Source organism: Corvus moneduloides, chromosome 1 (genome assembly GCF_009650955.1).
Source record: "Corvus moneduloides isolate bCorMon1 chromosome 1, bCorMon1.pri, whole genome shotgun sequence".
In the NCBI taxonomy this organism is placed as follows: domain Eukaryota; kingdom Metazoa; phylum Chordata; class Aves; order Passeriformes; family Corvidae; genus Corvus; species Corvus moneduloides.
The window spans coordinates 107,083,515-107,102,426 of record NC_045476.1 but is presented as its reverse complement, the minus strand read 5'-3'; the positions used below and the strand labels follow the sequence as shown (position 1 = coordinate 107,102,426).

The 18,912-nt window shown below is 34.1% G+C and overlaps 1 protein-coding gene across 7 annotated transcripts in view; it reads right to left on the bottom strand.

Annotated features, from left to right (window-relative positions):
- Window positions 1–2,377: 2,377 nt before the first annotated feature.
- CDH19 (cadherin 19) overlaps window positions 2,378–18,912 on the bottom strand; it is a 116,797-nt gene continuing 100,262 nt past the window's right edge. For 6 of the 7 annotated variants that reach the window (XM_032121283.1, XM_032121268.1, XM_032121310.1 and 3 more), the window contains 3 exons: window positions 11,005–11,122; window positions 8,786–9,037; window positions 2,378–6,459 (listed from right to left, as the gene is read on the bottom strand). In XM_032121283.1, the coding sequence (XP_031977174.1) occupies window positions 5,966–6,459; window positions 8,786–9,037; window positions 11,005–11,122 (864 nt within the window). In that variant the 3' untranslated portion in view covers window positions 2,378–5,965. The remainder of the gene's footprint in view (window positions 6,460–8,785; window positions 9,038–11,004; window positions 11,123–18,912) is intronic. The other variant, XM_032121301.1, reaches the window with a different exon arrangement.

The window sequence follows — 18,912 nt, the reverse complement described above, 5'->3', positions numbered from 1 at the left end:
ACTGAAAATGAACACTAATGGGATGAGAAATGAACAGTAACAACGTTAATAACAAAAGTATACAACAGAGAGGGTGATTTTCACACAAACAAGGTGCTCACCACCTTGACTCAGTTCTGCTTGGCCACTGAGACAAAGAAAAATGATGGATGATATTTCAGGATCTACAAGTTGTTTCCAGCTCAGGAGCTAACCAACTACAGTAATCATTTGACCTCTTTTGGCCTTCATTTCATGTATCTTTCTCTGTATTTCCTGAAATTTTTGATATCAAAATAGCTATCTCCACAAGGAGATGACTTGGAAACCTTTGGCTATTAGTAGGAAAATATAAAGCAATAATAATCACTCAAAACTTACAGAAGCTATCACCAAAGAAAAATATTGAGTTTTTAAAAATAAATCCAAATGTTCTTGAAGGTAAAAGGACAAAGACGAATCCTTATACCCCTATCAGACTGGGGAAAGTAGATGAAGCTTTGGGGGTGATTATCAGTTAGTTGGTGTCCTCAGTGAGATGAAGGAGATGCATTAGGAGTTCTTTGCTATGGAAGGTCTACTATGTCTAAGCCCTTCCCATAAGGAAGGATGCCTCTCATTTTGAAGTCCTGGAGAGTCCATCCTGCCTTGAATTTCTGTGATGTCTGAGGTAGTCACAACACAGGATGGGAAGGAAGTTGAATAACAATGCAATTTTTAGGTGGGTGAGGTTGAGCGAAACGTACCACAGTCTTGGATGCAAGCGCTTATAGAAGCTGTCTAGGATGTTTCTATGTTCAGTGATGAAAAAGCAGGGTAAGACTTTTGTGATAATATTTTCACAAAAGGAACCTGGAAAATATATTGCTTTAGACACTCTAGTCTTTGAGAATGCTCATAAAATAATTATAAAGCAATTATAATAATACTTTGAATTCATGAGTGAGATAAGTAAATCGTAATTTGCAACCAGCGAAATGAGGTTCATCAGATACCAGTGAAATGTGGGCATATTGAATTAGACTGGTGAAAGTCTAGAAGGAGATGTTTAAAGATAACTTCTTTTATCACCTCTTTTACATCTGTTGGACACCTTATCTTGGTTTGCCAAAGTGTTTGTACATATGCAATAAATAATAAATTAGAAACTAGATTTTTGTCCTATGAAAGTGCTTCAGTAATGATATTGGAACTATCTTCGGCATACTTTTTAAACTAATGTTAATTGCAGAAACAATATAAGTGTGGCTGGTCAGAGTGACAAACAGAATGAGCTGTCAAGTAATTAAACAGGTAGTCTAATTCAATTTAGTTTAATGGTCAATATTTTATATTATCTATTGTATTGTACAGGTTTGGTTCATATTTGTTTTTTTTTCCCTTTTCTAGGATGAATGTTGTTGTCATTTCAGTTATTTTAGCAGCTAGAATATCCTTGTCCTGTTTAATTGCCTACAGGATAAGTGACCAGTATAATAGCAGATTTTTACTTTTTTGAGTACTATTTCCAGAGTGGATGATCTTTATTTTTGTCAATACATTTTAACCATTTTCTATTCTTCTTCCTTCAGGGTCATCCAATTTTCACTTACCTCTCAGGTGTCTTCACTATTAATAATGCAGGATATTTTTGAAATTTTTAAGTCAAATTTACAGACTCAGTATATAAAAAATTCCTTTTCCAGCTCCCAAGCTACTAAAACATTTGTCAAAGATGTCCTTTTTAAAGTCCTTTCAGAGGAATTTCTAATAACAGAGACTGATTTACTTACAACAATGTCAGAAAGAATGCTTCATATATCATTTTTTATATATATATTTATATATATATGTATATATGTATTCCTATGGGTAAGTTTATATCCTTTTAAGTTTTAATCCAATAATTTTTGTAGTATCCATTTGGTCAGATATATGTATGCAGACTATATTGTCTCTCTACAAACCAAATCAATCTGAACCTCTGTATGTGGAGTACTATTTAAATTGTAAACTTCAATATTATGAAAGTATTATCTAAATAATAATTCAAATGTATGGGGAATTAAGAGCCTTTGATATCCTGTTCCAGTTTCTGCTATTTGAGTGTTTTTGGAAGTACTGATGGTTTTGAATTGTAATTATTAATTTTTGCTCTTAGTATCATATATCCAACAGCCTTTGCTGGCAGAATCTTGTTGAGTCCTATACATATTTCTGACTAATGTTATTGTCTATTTGATGTGGGTAAAGTGTTTCATACTGATGTAAGCAATGTCTCTGTATGCATGGTTTATCCTTCTGTGCACTAGTGTTAAATGTTACTGTTCCTTGAACTCTGTATAAGACAGAAGGCTGATATAGAATCATGTATGAAGAATTTCTCTTTTTCCAAACAAATACAAAAGCAACCAAATTATTGTTTTCAAATGTGTCAACATTTTTTTTAATAAACATTAATTATCTCTATTTTTCTTTATAATACATAGGTTTACCAATTTTCTGGTAGAAAAATGTTACACACTTTATTAATAGCTACTGGTTTTTTTCATATAAATTCTATTCTATTTGTTCATAATCTGGATCAAGGGTGAAATGCCTTCTTTTTCAGAAAGTAAAATCACATAAATTCCTTCAACTTCTGCTCCTGAGAGAGCATATATTAGATCTGACTTTCAAGCATAAGATGCACACTGTCTTTTCAAACAAATTTTACCCTCATCTGATAGGGTAACCCCTTATAACTAAGAATGAGTGTTAAAACAAACAGATTTCCAATGCAAAGTTTGAAAGCAAAGCTAGGAGTGTAATGACAAGACCTGTGAGAAAATGTGGTAGAAAAATTACGTGAATTGATGACTAAGACTATCCTCAATACTAAGCATGATTTCTTCTCAGTGTTATGATAATAAAAAACCTGCATCAGGATATAAAAAGTGAAAACAAAATTGAAACTTTTTATTTTGGCTTAATTGATAAACAAGATATACTGTTCCACTCACAGCAGTGAGTATGAAGCTGCAATATGCTCTCGAGTGATTTGTAATTTTTTTTAACTTCAGACATCTGAATGTTAAACATTTATTATATACACATGGTCTTAAATACCTTGGCTTTTACATAATAAAACCAAACCCACAACACTCTGAATCCATATGAGTGAGACTGAAACAGAAAGCCAATCTTTTGTCTGGTATTTCACCAGTTCTTAACCTCTCTCTTTACCACGTTACAGAAAAAAACATCTACAGGAACAGCTCTTCAAAGCATTAATATAGAAATGCAGTGTGTGTGATCATACTTCCTTTGACCAGCAAATAATTGTTCCTTATATTCTCTTGGAAAGGTCATGAACAGCCGAATATTTATTTATCATCTGTCACCAGACTTGCACTATTCAGTTCAGCTAATAACATAGTGAATTCTAGCTACTTATCAAATTTTGAAAGATAAAGATAATGGAGGATTCTACTGGGAAAACCATGCCACAATTTAATAGATTTCATCATCAGAAACTCCGACTTATACCTTATCCTTTATTAATATAATGCTCCTCATGATTGCGATCTCTTATATGATAAATTTTTTCTTACTTACAATGTTCACTTCCTTCAAATAAGAAGACAATACTAAAAACCTTTTTTTTTTGCACATTTTTCAGCTAACTTAAAGGGAGTGTGAGGTTACTAGGTAAGTTCTAAGGCTTTTTCAGCTAAAGATCCTTTAAGATCCATTGCAGGCCATTGTTTTTTTCACATAGAAATTACTGACAATGGCATACACGGATTACAAAAACTACGTTAGTGGTATGCACTAATTACAAAAATTATTTATTATTAAAATACCTCACATTAAAGAGAAAAAATTATAAACAAAGTATAGTTGAGTGTTCAAGCCTATTTCCCCACCTAAATGGACAAAATCTCTTGATTGAGAAAGGATCAGACAGTGTTATCATTTTGCTCTAAATACAACCTGAAAGCACAAAGAATTCTCTTAAAGCCACTGGCACCATCTGTGGAATAAGGATTTGTTTAGGCTATAACCCATATAAATCTACAGACCTAATCCTAAACATGTAGTTTTCACTATTGTCAACAACCAGTGGTGTGCAGTTGTTCTCTCTTTTAGTCCTGTCCATGCAGCAAATTACTAATATGAAATATATTATCTCAAATAAAAGTATTTTTGTCACATCTCTTTGAAAGCCATTGGAGTAAAAGGTTAGAGTCATTAATACAGTGTTTTCACTTGTGCATCTTTTAAAGCTCTTTTGTAGCTGCTCATTCACACTGGCGTCCTATCATGAGACTGTCAAGAATAATTTTTTTCTTATGAAGCAGTTGCTGCTTCATCTGCACCTGGTTGGATGGCCCTACCCCTGTACTCCCTACCCATAATTTTCCAGCTATGAATATAATAAATAGTGTTTCTGTCCTTAACAGACCTCACGCTGGAAATCTCTCCTGATTTTCAAACCATTCATGCTTTATTTTTAGGTAACAGGAATTTGAATTCTGCACTGGCATTTTTCCACTTAGCCTGCATACCTTGGTTTTCTTCAGTGATGAGCAACTGTAGTAAACATTGCAGAATTTGTTTGTTGCATGCCTTTTTTGATTGTTTTTTGGGGCTGGTTTATTTGTTTGTTTCTTCCTTGCATAAGCTTTCCTGACTCTGTAATTCAGTTGCACTTACCTAAAATCTTACTTAGAAAAAAAAAAGGAAAACAGAAAGAAATATGTTTCATAATTTGGTTATCCTGAAGCTAGCTTTTAGGCAATTGAATCAGTTGATAATTTCTGTAAAATGAGTACTCAATGAAAGAGAGGTGAATAAAATACAGGTGGGTTGCTTTTTCCAGACAGACGATTTTGAAAACATTTGATGATCTCCGTTCCAAAATTGCTGCTGGGTAGTGGTATAAATAAAGAAATATTCTGAGAGAACTTTGTTATACAATGGCTGGAAAAAATTAATTTTGAAATCTTACTTCAGTCTTGCAGAATGATTCAGGATCATTTTCAAAGTGGATTAACATTTAAAGCATTTTATTATCTTATTATCTAATGTCATATATAAAGTTTTATAACCATCAGTTTAGCATTTTAAAGATTCTTAATATTGTTATAATAAAACTGACTACTGCAGCTAATTTTATATTCCATAATAAAAAAATAAATCTGTGCTGGTAAATCAGTCATCCTTTAAACTCCTAATAAAAGGAAAAATGCCTGTATTTGGACAGCATTTTGTTCGAAGTGCAGTAATATATAATGTGGTTGATTGCACTATTTAAGTTAAATATTGATTCTTTTTCCTATCTTATTTGCTAAATTAAGTATTGGTTTACGCATTTTCCAATAGCTTCATTAAAAACTAAAATGGCAGCAAATAATTGCTGATGTTGTAATGGGTTTTTATTTTTATACTGATAGGAAAAGGCATTTGTTTTAGTTTTATCATCCTAGGAACAATAAATAGATGATTTTGTGAGCACTTCTGACAACGCTATTAGAATATCTAGGGTCTACTTTTTCACACAATTATATTTATATAATGAAGCATTATACAAATATGCATGTTTAACTTTGGTTAATGTATGTATTCAACTGCAACAGCAAAAGTCCGTCGGCTTTGGAAACCGTTTAAAGCTAATGGATGACAGAATGTTTACAACATCCATTTATGGCTTCTACTCCTCTTTTTGTACATACAAGATCCAGATTTTCAGTATCCAGAAGAGGACCTAGATATCCAAAGCAGCACAGTTTGCATTCAAGCACCTAGATAACCACAAGGTTTCCAAACGATAACCTCCACCTCTCCATGTCGTAACACCCCTGGTGTGATTTTTCAAGAGATTTCCACATACAAGACTTTTCATATTAAAACCTTTCGGCTCTTATTTTTCATGTTTAAATGCAGAATGATCTCTTTTTTAAAAATCCACTGTTACGTTTGGTTGCTGAGACTTAGGAAAATATAAGAACAAACCAAAGAGTGCCTAATCCGCCACACTTCTATGGGAAGTGTACATGCCTGCAAGCTGTTTAAAGTGAGGTCCCCAGTCTGCAAGGTAGTCATAGCTCTGATCCATGTCTGAAGTGTTTGAACCCAACGAGCTGAGGGATCCTGCCAAGGAGCCAGTCCCCTCAAATGCATAGGTCTGAAGTGAGTCATAGGGAGGAACTCTAGGATCTGTATTTGCTTCTTCGAGCTTTTCTGAAATGAATTGCCTGAAGATTGCGCTGTCTGGGCCAACCTGTAGAGACTGTCTGTAAAGGCTCTGGATTTCAGAGGCCACCTTCTTCCGAGGTTTGTGTGTTCGCATGACAGTGCGTGCCCTCAGTGCTGAAATATCAAAGGCTTCTGTGTCCTCCTCACCCCCTCCTTCATCATCATAACTGACAATATTCTCTCTGAATTCTTCCATCTTCTCTGAAAAGGGAGGCTTCTTCTTCTTCTGCTGCCTTATGGTTACGATTGCCAAAAAGAACACTGACGAAATAAAAATAAAAGAGAAGGGAAAAGAGAAAAATTAAACAGAACTAGAGACTTTGAATGTGCTTGGAAAGATTTAAAAAATCACTTCTTATCTTAGTATCAATGCTGTTGCAAAGTGAAGCTATCTTAACAAATTTATAGATCTGTAATTTTTACGGATTTTATGGTTTTGAGACGAGCAATAGGTGTGTTGGGAAAATGGCTACAAAGGGACTTATAAAAAAGGCGAATGAAATGGAGCAGTTCTTTTGGTAGATGCAAATTTGAAACTGATGGAAACACAGGTTATGCTTTTTGAAAGTGCTTTTTTTATCACATAATATATCCATTTCACACCCAGAATTTAAATTCTTAATCTCTATCAGTCTCTCTGATAAAAGTACCATAAAGATCAAATGAAAAATGAGGCAATGAGCAAGATTTCCTCCTCACCTAGTTGAATAGTTCAGTTCCACAGACTATGCAGAATGGTGTTCAACTATTTCTGTTGTGATGGTTTTCAAATTTGAAGACTCACTAAATTCTGTGTCATTTTACCGCCAAGGCCTATGAATCAGATGATCTTATTTCTTTCATATATTAAAAGTTTCTTAAATTTTCTTTTAAAGCATTATTTTTTAATCCCACATAATTTTATTTTAACAGAATGATCCCTTTGAATTAGTCTATGATTTTCACAGAGATTAATTCAGTTTTAACTATATCTTGTTGCAGATGTACTTAATAAGTGTTTTGTGGACTGTAGTTTTTTACTCAGGACATAAAATGATATAACTACCAACAATTACAGCATTTTACTTAAGAATATGAGGAACCTGAAGTAGTTCTTTTTTCTACCTATTTACAATTAACTATTCCATTTGGTTGGGAGATACCAACACAAGACTTGAAAGCGCTGTAAATAAGAATTTCTACTCTATATTCACAAAAGCCAGGTGGTTTTAACTTTCCAAATGTTTTGCATAGTGAACTCTTCTAATGATACACATCATACTCGAAAATTAATTTTCAGGGATAAATGGCAAACTTAATATATATAGAATATTATATTATTTCATTTTAAATAATCACAAAAATATGTTCAAAATTTAAGGAATTTAAAATACGTGTGTTTGTAAAGAGTGTAGTAGATTAGGTTTTTTTCTTCTTTTGGACTAATATATTTATCTATATCCTTGCTTTGACTTTTGTGATATGACTAGACCCAGTAGATGTCATGGGTTTATTCCACCTGGAGAGAGAACCTCTCTGCAAGCACCCAAGAAATCCGTGATGAATAATTCCCCTGATGGCCCGGATAATGCAGTGATGCAGTTTGCCTGATCCTTAGCCCCTGAAGTCAGTAACACAAAGTGAATATGTTCAGATACCTTGTAACAATCAAAAAAAACTTGAAATGCACACTGACCTGTATGCTTAAACTGACTAAAAGACAAGGCAGATATCTAAGCTCAGATTTAAATAAGGCAACTCTGGAAGCGCAGGCGGGCCAAGAAACAACAGATTTGATTCTATATTCCCATGTCCTCTGTTGGAAACCAGGACACGGATGTAGGGGAACTAGTGCCTCCCTGGGCTTTGCTATGGAGACAAGAAATGGCTGGTGTCCAGAACAGCCAGCCTTGGGTTGCTGGTTTGGAGTACCATTTGCCAGCTGTGCATGACCTTTTACAGAAGTACTGGAAAAACTCCTGTCTATTTGAAACACTCTCAAACCCAGCTTTCATATCCACAAATGCCCAAATGTAACGGAGGTTAAGTTGGTGTCTCCTGAGAGGAAAAAAGAGATGTCCAACACTGGGAGAAAATGCTGTCTGAAGATGTAACCTTAACTGACAGAGAAATTCCCTATGTCTGAAGCTTTCTGAACTGGTGTCAGATTCTCTTTTTCTTTTGTTACTTATATTTGGTCTCAGTTCTACATTTGCCATTCCTAAGGCAGAATGAGTAGGGTGCTGCTTCTTTTAATATATTCCTACACTAGCAAATTTTCTTGTGTAATGCTCCCTTCAGCTTTACCTGCAAACAGTACAGACTTTGGGCTCTGAAATCTTTATTATTGCAATGCCAGAAGAGTAAAGAGGACCATGACTCAAATATACCCAACTTTTAGGAAATTGTGTTAGAATTCAAATTTTACTGAAAACTGGGGAAGGGAGAAATTATAGTTAAGAAAACAGGAAAGAAATGAAACATTTGCCTTATTTCAATTTTTCCCAATGGCCCAGTACTTGGAGTCTTCCAGTCATGTGTCCACCTTTGTTACTTAACCAACCCCTCTGTAAAAGGAAACAGAGTCATTTCTCTTACTTATACTTACCTAGGAATATTAATATGCAAGCCAAAACAGCAACTAAAGCCTCTGTGCTGAGACCCAAGGAATACATGAAAGCTTCATATCGACAGTAGAAGGTGTTAACTTCAGTGTCACAGTCGCAGACAGTGACAGTGAGAGTATTTGTGCTTGTCAGTGGTGGGGTTCCATTATCCTGAATTAAGATTGGCAAGTAGAAGAAAAACTGCTCCTTCCTCCTGAAGCCACTTTTTCCTGTGAAAATTCCAGCTGTGTTATCTAGAAGATAAATTGTTGTGATTATATGCATCACATATATATTTTGCAACCACAACAATAATATTCAGTGGAATCTGACCTATTTAAAACCAATGGTACTGTGCAAAGCTACATATTAAGAAAGTTAAAGTAAAAGCAGGCACTGGCATTTGGCGCATAATTTGTCAATCATGAATAAATTGCATTTATTTTTGAGATATGTATTCCAGGGGCAATAATAAAATTTGACCTAGGAGCTCTGGTTTTAATGTTCAGAGCTAAAGAAATTGACATCTTTTTCAGTACCTGACACCTGCTCAGACTAATTAATTGATTCTTAAAATGGTTCCATGTATCCAGCTGCTACCAACACAGCAGTTCACAGATAAATTACTGACAGTTTGCCAATCAAAAAGGTTAAAATTGTGTCTAGCAGCACATAGTGAAAATAGGTGGCAGAGAAAGAAGAGAAAACAAGAAAAAAGTCCACTAAAATAGTCTTTTATTTTTTTTCCTGACTCAAAAACTGGAGCTAACTGGACTTCTACTGCTTAAAATAGCAAAAAGATTTAGATGCTTTCCCTTTGCTTTGTATTTAACTATTAGTGTTTAGAAATCTGTTCTGTAAAAGAACACCGTAAGCTTAAATTCAGCTCCTGCTGCTTATCAATCAATTCAAATATGTAACTTAGCTTGTTGCAAAGCAAAATACTCCTGTCTACATGATGTGCAATGAAAAGAAGAAAGAGAATCTATAAACATTTCCATGTGAGAATTTTTTCTCATGGCAGAGCAAATTACTGCATGTGTGCATATGTAGAAGTAGGGGAAAAAAGTGTTTCTACCCTTATCTGTATAATTCATCTATCCAAACAGTCTACTGAAGTTATGCCACTCACACTTAAGTTTTTCTAGGTTTCTGTCATAGTTTAGAAAGTAACTCTGAGATAAAATACTATAGATCTATAGTCACTTTTTTTATTCCTAAGAGCTATTGCAATTCAACCAGCCATTTCTGTGAAATACAGCAGAAAGGGACAGATTGAAATGTGATTGCATCATATTTTAAAAAGTTTTCTTTTCCCCTTAGTAGTCATCAAAAGGAACAGAATGAGTTGCCTTGTGTGAGGGTCTGCTTGGGTTTTGGGCAGAAAGAGGAAAGGTGGGAAAGGCACATGGCTTGTATAGAATTTGACCTTAATATAAATGATTTACCTCTTCTTTATAGGGAGTGAGAGATTAATGAAGATGGGAATTTAAATTCTTATTGATACATTGACTAAGTTTGAAGATAATTGAAAAGCAGTTTGCCATTTAACATAGTTGGAACTTTCCAAAACTTATTTCCATTGATTTGTTGCCTTAGCCAGAACATTCAAATAATTAGCATGGTCAATAAGAACTATGTGTACTTTAGCTGAGTCTGAAGAAGCTTTTCCTTGTAGTCTCAGCAGACTGACTCTAAATGGTCAACTTCCTTGAAATTCCATCAGATATCACACCTATATTTTCATCTCAGTCTGGTTTTGCTTGATATATATTATGAAATGAGATTGCATTCCTAGTTATCTATTTTTATAATTTTGGTCTCACTGAATTAATGAAATAATGGTCCTATATTAATATCAATCTTCTCTTTCTAATGATCTTATTTCTCAGGCAAATAGTTGTAACATGAAAGTTGGAACTGACCACCATATTCTACATTAAGAAAATATTTTTTTTTAAAGTACCAGTGTATTTTTCATCTCAGCTGTTTTTCTCTTTCCTTGAAATGAAACCGCCTTTTGCTGTTTATGTTATTCACTGTAAAAGAAAATAAACTCTTTGATACTATTGAACGATTTTTTTGAAATGAACCTCAGAACATGTCTAATTCTTAAAATGAAAATTTCTATTTAAGTGGCAAGTTTTCAGAAATTAAGGACCCACTAGAAGCATGCATCTTCCTTTAGGAAGGTTTTAAAGAGTTGTGTGAATAATACTACCTTGATTGTCTTTGACAGTAAAATGTGAGCTGTTTGTGGCCTCCTGAGCCATTGAGAAATAAAAATGGTGACCTTCTGCTGAGTCATCTCGATCCACTGCACTGATGCTTTGAATTAGCTGGAGAAACAAAAGAACAGAGTTGTTTAAGAGTAAAAGAATTTCCTTGTCTTTTAAAACAATAAAAAGAATATATCAGGTACATTAAACTATTGATGCTGAAGATGTAATCTGTGAATTTGTATTGAGTGCATAATATGCAAATATTCACCAAATACTCAAATAGGTTTATTGAGACTTGTATTCTTCAAGTACTCTGCTTTAAGTTTTCATCCATTTGAGACAGGCAGGCATTAAAACCTTGAGAAAGTGTAAAAGGTTTTCTACATCAAAGCACTAGGAGCAAATGAAGTCTCCATAAATGAAAAAATCATATATTTTGTTTTGTGTTTTGTGTTTTGTTCTTCATTTTTTTAAATTCAAGGTGAAGAGTATATCATTCTACATTTAAAGAAATCCTTCTATGCAAAACCCATTCCCTTCAAATCCTCAAACTCATTGACATCATTCAACTGGCATATTGTAGCTCCAGTAAGTGACATACGTTGACAAGTTCACGTACTGAATTTTTCATTCTGGATATTATAACAGATTGATTATGGAAATTTTTGGCTGCTTTTTCTCAAGAAAACAAAATAGCCTTCATTTAGAAATATGTCAAACCAGACAGTCATTGCAAAATAAAATAAAAAAATAACAGTATTCAAAAGAATATTTTTCATCTCTGTAAATATACAACCACACAGTTAACATAATTAGCAATATTTCTGCTTAAAAAGAGTCTATATTTCTTATATTTATCGGTAAATATTTAATAATCACCATATATTAGTGAGCATCCTTGCTGGTCAGGAGGAAAGAAAACTGCTGGAAGTCCACCAATTTTCAGAAAAGAGAGGGTTTAATTTGAACTTGGGCTCTTTTTTATTAGTTGTCTCATGCCTTGTAGATACTTGTACATAAGATACTTGAACCATCAGCTTTCTTAAAACCGGAGATGAACTTAATGACACAAGCAGTGCTTTAAAAGTGGAGCAGTAAGTCAATGGAAGTGACTACTGCAGCTTTCCATCTGTGCCTTTGAAAACTCTTTCGTGGTTAAATCCTTTTCCAGTCAAAGATCTAGGACTTCATCACATATTCTTTTTCTTTTCAAGCAAGCTAAGTTTGATGAAATCATCACAGCAGAGCGCAAAATGTGGCTTACACACCAAAAGCTTTGTATTCTTAACACTATTCCCTCTTTATATGTGAAATTTATTTTAAATCTATATTTTCACTCCACGGAAACATGAGGACCCTTGAGATTTTTTTTTTTAACTACCATTAATGAGAGGAATAACTTTTTAGTGATGTCACAGTGCACTAAGGAGAGATGCTCGTCAGATTTTTTCTTTCCTCAGAACTAACAAAATAGCTGAGGTGATGTAAATACGGGTATAAACATTCAGGTCAAGAAATCAGTGAGGAGAAACAATTGACCACTAATATTTCCTTGATTACCACTGGCTTCATTTTTATAAGGAAATGTAATTTCCAGAATATGCTCAATATGAACAACAGTAGGGTACGAAACTATATCCAGTCTAAACTGCTAAGAAGGACACATTTTATAATATTTTGTCACCAACCTCAAAAAAACTGAAAAAGACCATACTGGCTTTTCTTGACAATTTGCTGGTTACATGTTCATGGCCGCAGGTGAGAAAAATCTTGGTATGGATGTACACCTGCCCTTAAAATTGGGGGTCTATTAAGGTATACTAAAAATGCAGAATAATATAATGAGCTTCAAAGACATCTTAGGCACATTTGATTTGTTTTATTTTGTTTTGTTTTTAGTTCAGTCACTTTGTAGAGAAAAATTACCTACTTGCATACAAAAAAAAAAAAAAGTGATTTTCCTTCAACCAGGTATCAGCAGCATCTTTTGAAAACATATTTTTAGGAGTATATCATGTGTGGCAATCATAAAATTACTGCAGTTGTGAATTAGATACTGCTTTGTTATTTCATTATTGGCTTCCATATTTAACTTACAGAATCTATTTGGCTCTGTACATTTTATCTATATCTGATTCAATCAATAAAATTCTAAGGAGCATGTGGATAACGGAAAAAACCCAAACCACCTTCCCTTGCTTTGATCTATGCTGTTCTGTTCTGCACAAAAAAAAAAAAAATTCTTGTGGTTATTCTAGACATATTCACATGCCTTCAAGGATTCACCTCACCAGCAGGGGAAAATTTGGAACGTAAGGACAGGGTAAATCATTGTTGTTTACTTCTTGCTGTATCACTTTCACCAAGATTCAGCAAAGCCCAGATTAGTCTACAAAATATTCAGAGAGCAATAAGTAGCTCTGATTTTACTGACTCTGAAGGAAAAATCAGAGTGAAGGAAATCCCTTTTTTTTTCCCATTTCCTAGGTTTTTGTACACCTAACCTAGGAGATTCTAGCCTTTTACGGGGAAACAGGCATCACATATTCAAAAACTGCACTTATTGCTTGTGTGTCAAGGCTTACAAACCTCCTACATTTTAATGTATAAACAAAGAAAATATAGTGAATGATGTGTTGCTTCTTCAAGGTTATGTCAGCTGTTGTATTGACTGGGCTGAAATTTAATTGCTTTAAAATTCTTATTTCTAGTCTCATTAATCTAGATGTTTTAATGATCCAGCAGTTCATTTAAAAATGAGTATTTCTTTAAAACAGAGATTAATTCACTTGATTCTTTTTGAAAAACTGATTTGTGATGGCTTTTGAGGACTTAAAGAATAAACACTCTATCAAAGAAGGAAGTTTCCAGAAGATAAGCCACCACACGTATAGATGGGAAACAGGAACATGTTAGTTTCAGGTGCAATGGAGGTGAAGGTTTGGAATCTGCACACCGGAAAAAATTCTGCTGTGAGGACTTGTGATAAGTGTAGGTGGCAACAACAGGAGTATACTGGGCCTGGTAAGGCAGATGTGAATAATCTATCTGGACAAATATTCCCAGCCTGGCAAACTGAAAAAGGAAGAAATCCCTTATACACATGCCAGCCCACATTGTGGGAACGACATCTATGCTTCGTTTATCTTGTAAATAAAAAATTGTGGATTATGGAGTAGTTGCCTGCCAGGTAACCTTGATAAAACTTCATTGGAAATTTATTTCCTCAACTCCAAATGGTCTTACTGAATTGGAATTATGGAGAGGTCCAGAAGGAAGGATCAAAACTTCTTTGTTACAGTGCTTTCTGCTTCTATGGCCTTTCTCTCAACCAAGTTGAAGTTAAGGAATAGATTGTCCATCTGAACAACAACCAGTACTGTTAATTTTGACTCTAGAGAACTCTGAAGAATTTTGAGTATTTTGTCTGTTAGTCTTACCAATCCCATTTGAGGGATGGAAGGATGTAGAAACATATTTGCCACCTCTCTTTTTTTCTTCAGTTTCTTTGTTTTGTTTTCCACACAACATCCTTCAATAGGAGTTCTGCTGCGGATTATAGGATGTGAGAGATCTAATCACCCATCTCTATCAGGCGTACAGAACTGGTTTTGTTCAAATTGGCGGAAGTCTTATAAGCAGTAAGATTTTTCTCATTCTCATAACATTTGCTGACCATCAGAGTTTAGAGCAGGTAAAAGATTAAAATGTTGATTACTATAGTCAGCACTGCATGTTCCAGGTAGACCTTCTACCTCAAGACCTAGGTTCTCCTGTTGACTGCTTCTGTTTTGAAAAGCAAACTGGAACAGTATTGAACTGATTTCTCTGGGTCTACTGTAAATGTTTCTGCTCAGCTATAAATAAAATGGTGTACTTATCTGCAAAGAATTAAAAATTACAAAGCTCATGCCATGACACTGAGGTGCTTTTTTATGTTTGCTCGCATATGCTAATAAACTGCTCCCACCTGTGCCATTCTGCTAAGAGATAATGTCGTTGAATTATGGTCCACATAAAACAGAAAAAGGAATTTGCCATGGGCCACTGTGCCCACTCTTTCAAAACATCATGATACACTCAGTGCATCTGCAGGTATAGCTTAGTGTAAGAGTCTATTACATTATACATTGCTTTCACAGCTTCATCACATTTTTACACTCTAAAGGATGCATTCATTGTTGGGGGTTTTTTAACTTCTTATTTTCTTATCATTACTGCTCAGATGCTTCCTGTAAATGTCAAAGAAAACATGCAATATGAATAAACATTGTCTTACCTCACTTTCATTTCTCTGATAGGAAAAATCATTTTGCATCATGATTTGTTAGAAAGGATCTGTTTTAGCAAACTACTCATTTTTAACATTAATCATATACTTGTAGAATTTGTTTAAAGATTTCCTCTCTTCTTCTGTCAACATCTCATTGTGTAGAAAAGTAATAACAAATCAGTAATTTTCACTTTCACTGTAAGTGATTATTATTTTATTATGTGCCAAGGACTGAGTAAATAAATAAATTTGGTTTTTTCTTATCTCTGACTCAAAGTGCTCTGCATACTCAATCACTTCTTTGAATCTAATAAAAATTGCTAAGCAAGCTGCAACATCAAAGTTACTTCATATGTGATCCCCAAATTACAGGAATTCAGAATTACCAGAATAAATATGCATTAAAAATGACAACATTAATTCAGAATGTAGGTATATTCAGTATAGCTTATCTTCAGCTGCAATCAGCTTCCTCTGTGATAGGAGGAAAGATCAATATTCACAAAAGGGCTGAAATTACCAGGCATAGGTACATCCTGGCTTGTCATCTTGCTTACATATAACATAAGGATTTTGATACAGCCTGCATCAAACTTTCAAGCTACATCTTCCAAATGAGTTCATTTATTAATGTCTTGGGAATTAAGCTTTTGGGGTCAGATCCATTCTTGATGAGATGTCTCTAGTGTTACCTTTGGTACAGATTTGGTCCTCTTGGTGTTTTGACTATTTGTAAAGAATATTTCCTTTGCAGTTCAAAGGCTTATAGTTACTGTACACACCCATAAATGGTAAATATAAAAAATTAATAGAACATCGTGGTCATCATTTACTGCGTTTACATGCAGTTATAAAGTCAAAAGGTCCAATGAGAAGGAAATCATGGGTTTGAATGCCTTATTAATATTGTTCTATTTGATCTGATGATAACTATAGCTGTAGTAGGATAGAAGATTATTTAGCAGTTCAGCTTTCATGTTCAATTAATCTGGAAAATAATTTATTTAATGGTGGTGGTGCAGTGAAAGTGATTTTTCAGTGTTTTAAAGAAAACTTCAGTTGTGGTGGAGTATACAGCTGGCTTTATTATTATAGGACAGTTCTAAACTATAACATTAAATGGATAATGACAATTCCATTCAAAATGCCTAATGAAGATGATGAATGAATTCAGTATGGTGCCAAAAACACCTATCTATTTTCTTTACATATATTTTTATTGCCAAATTTGGGCCATAGTCCCACAGACTGAAATCTAATACTTTTGTTTGAATGACTTTTGGAGACTAAGCTAAACATAGCTGTAACTCTCACAAAAACACCAAATGGGGCCTTGAAGAACAGCACTCAGTCAATAAAGCAGACAAAGAATTTTCATAATTGTTCAGAAAATCCAAAACTTCAAAGCAAGCCCTCTCATCTAGACTGAAGCTACTACTAACTGTGTCTGAGTCTGGGTAATTAGGACAACAATTAGTTTTACCCATTATGTGTTTTGTATTCTTTATCACAAACCAGCATACTCTTAGGCTATGTAAATATAACTCAATTGTGACCTGACTCTAAATTGCTTTTATAGTAAGCCAGACTGACACCAAGATAAAGTCTAGATTGAATAAGACATTTCATTATTTAGTGGTATCTTTCCCTCTGCAGTGCCTTTCCTTCCTTTTCCCCTAAAAACTATAAACTCATGCAAATATATTTTGGAATATCCCATGAAATTAGACACAACTCAGCTCAGATCAAGGAAAGAAGTGAATTGCAGAAGTGCAGAACATCTCTGAGAACATCTCTCAGCATAGTGATTCCACCTAAATGGATAGGCATACCTGCTTTAGAAACTGAAATGTGACAGTGTAGCTAGACAATCTTTGATCTCAACTTAACATGTAAGCAGATTTCATAGCTGTTTGAAATTGATTGCAGAAATATGGTTAAGATAAACAGGTATGTAATGTCCTGATTAAGTCCTTTAATTGCCTTAACTGATTCTTCTGAAATCTAAATTTTGTTATTCAGTGGACAACCAGCCCATTTATAAAATCACATTTGAATCTTTTGGTTTCTTACTGAGGAAAGTAAAGGATATTTTTCCTGTGAGTAAAAATTAAAAAAAAAAAAAAAAAAAAAGATTAATAACACCAAAGAAGATACATCAGCTAACAATTCTGTTTAAATCATAAACAGTGAATAAAACATCATAAACTCTGACTGTGATAATTACACACTTCAGTAGCAGTTTCCTGTTGTTCTTCCTAAGATAATTTGTTAATGAGAAAATTATTTAACATTACTGTCACAGTCTCCACAGGCTAAACTAAATATGCCTGTGACTCTCAAAAACCTAGAGCAATGAAAAAAAATTTAAAAAAACCCAAAAAACAACCTAAAGTAGCATTAGGCCTTTCCATAAAATGAGGAAAATTTGACATTTATCCCTCATGCATATATTGCAATGCCAAAGAAGAATAATTCAGTGTACTATGCTTGGAAGCTTATTATTATTGTTAACACTGCTATGCTATACAGTACCATTTTATCCACGTTATCAAAATACTTTATATGTAATTGATGTTGAAAAGTAGCTATTGATAGGTTAGCACACAGATATTATTTATCAGTAGGCAACTATGGAATACTAAAAACTTTGAGAAATAAATCACGTGGGTTTTTATCTTGTAGGAAAGTCCAAAACATGGATTACAAATATCCATGTTATAAGCATCCATATTTAATTCATGGTGTCTTGAAGTCAAGGAACATAAAGTGCTGTTGATTTAATGCCTGCACTTTGATCTATCAATGACATACCCAAAGACCAATAGAAATGGCTTGCTCCAAATACCTCCAAACCAGAGGTAGCCTTTGCAGAGAGGAGAATATCCAAATGCAAAACAAACAAAGTAGTTGCTGATAGAGAAACATATAAATGGATGCAAAAGGCTATAAAGAGATCATTTGAGCAACAGGAAAAGCTTATTGAACTGCAGAATAATCGAGGTCAAAGTAAACCAAACTAGCATAAAAAAAGAGGCTCTGTGATTCAGAAATCAAATCATAACAAAATGTTTGAACAGAACCATCACAGATATCCCAGAGGTCTTTTTTTTAATGTCCAAATAATGTTTTAGAATGGTGGAAAACCATATAGATTCTTCTCTTCATAGCTTTTTTTTTTCCTTTGGTTGGGTTTTTTTGGATGTTGTTGCTCATTTTGTATCTTTTTCTTTAAAAAATTATCCAAACAAAACCAAAAACAAACAACAAAAAAACCCCAGCAAAAACCCAAACCCCAAAAACAAACAAACAAACAAAATCCTAACTTTGAACATCCTGGGGTTTGTTTTTACAGAAGAAAAATGGAAAGACAGCAGTGTACCTGGGAACTGGAGCAGCTGACTGATGATACCCCATTCACCTAGGTATGAAGTAGGAAACGGAAAATAACCTTCTGGGAAGGATGTTTAATACAACAATAGCTTAAGCTGCCAGTTAGGAAAGGTGTTGTAAGGGCTATGCCTCAAACATTTTCAGACTTGCACTGAACTAGAGGGGGTTTGAATTGAGTTCACAATAAATTAATTCTGACTGAAGGACACAATGAAACTGGTTTGAAGTTGGTGAAGCCTGG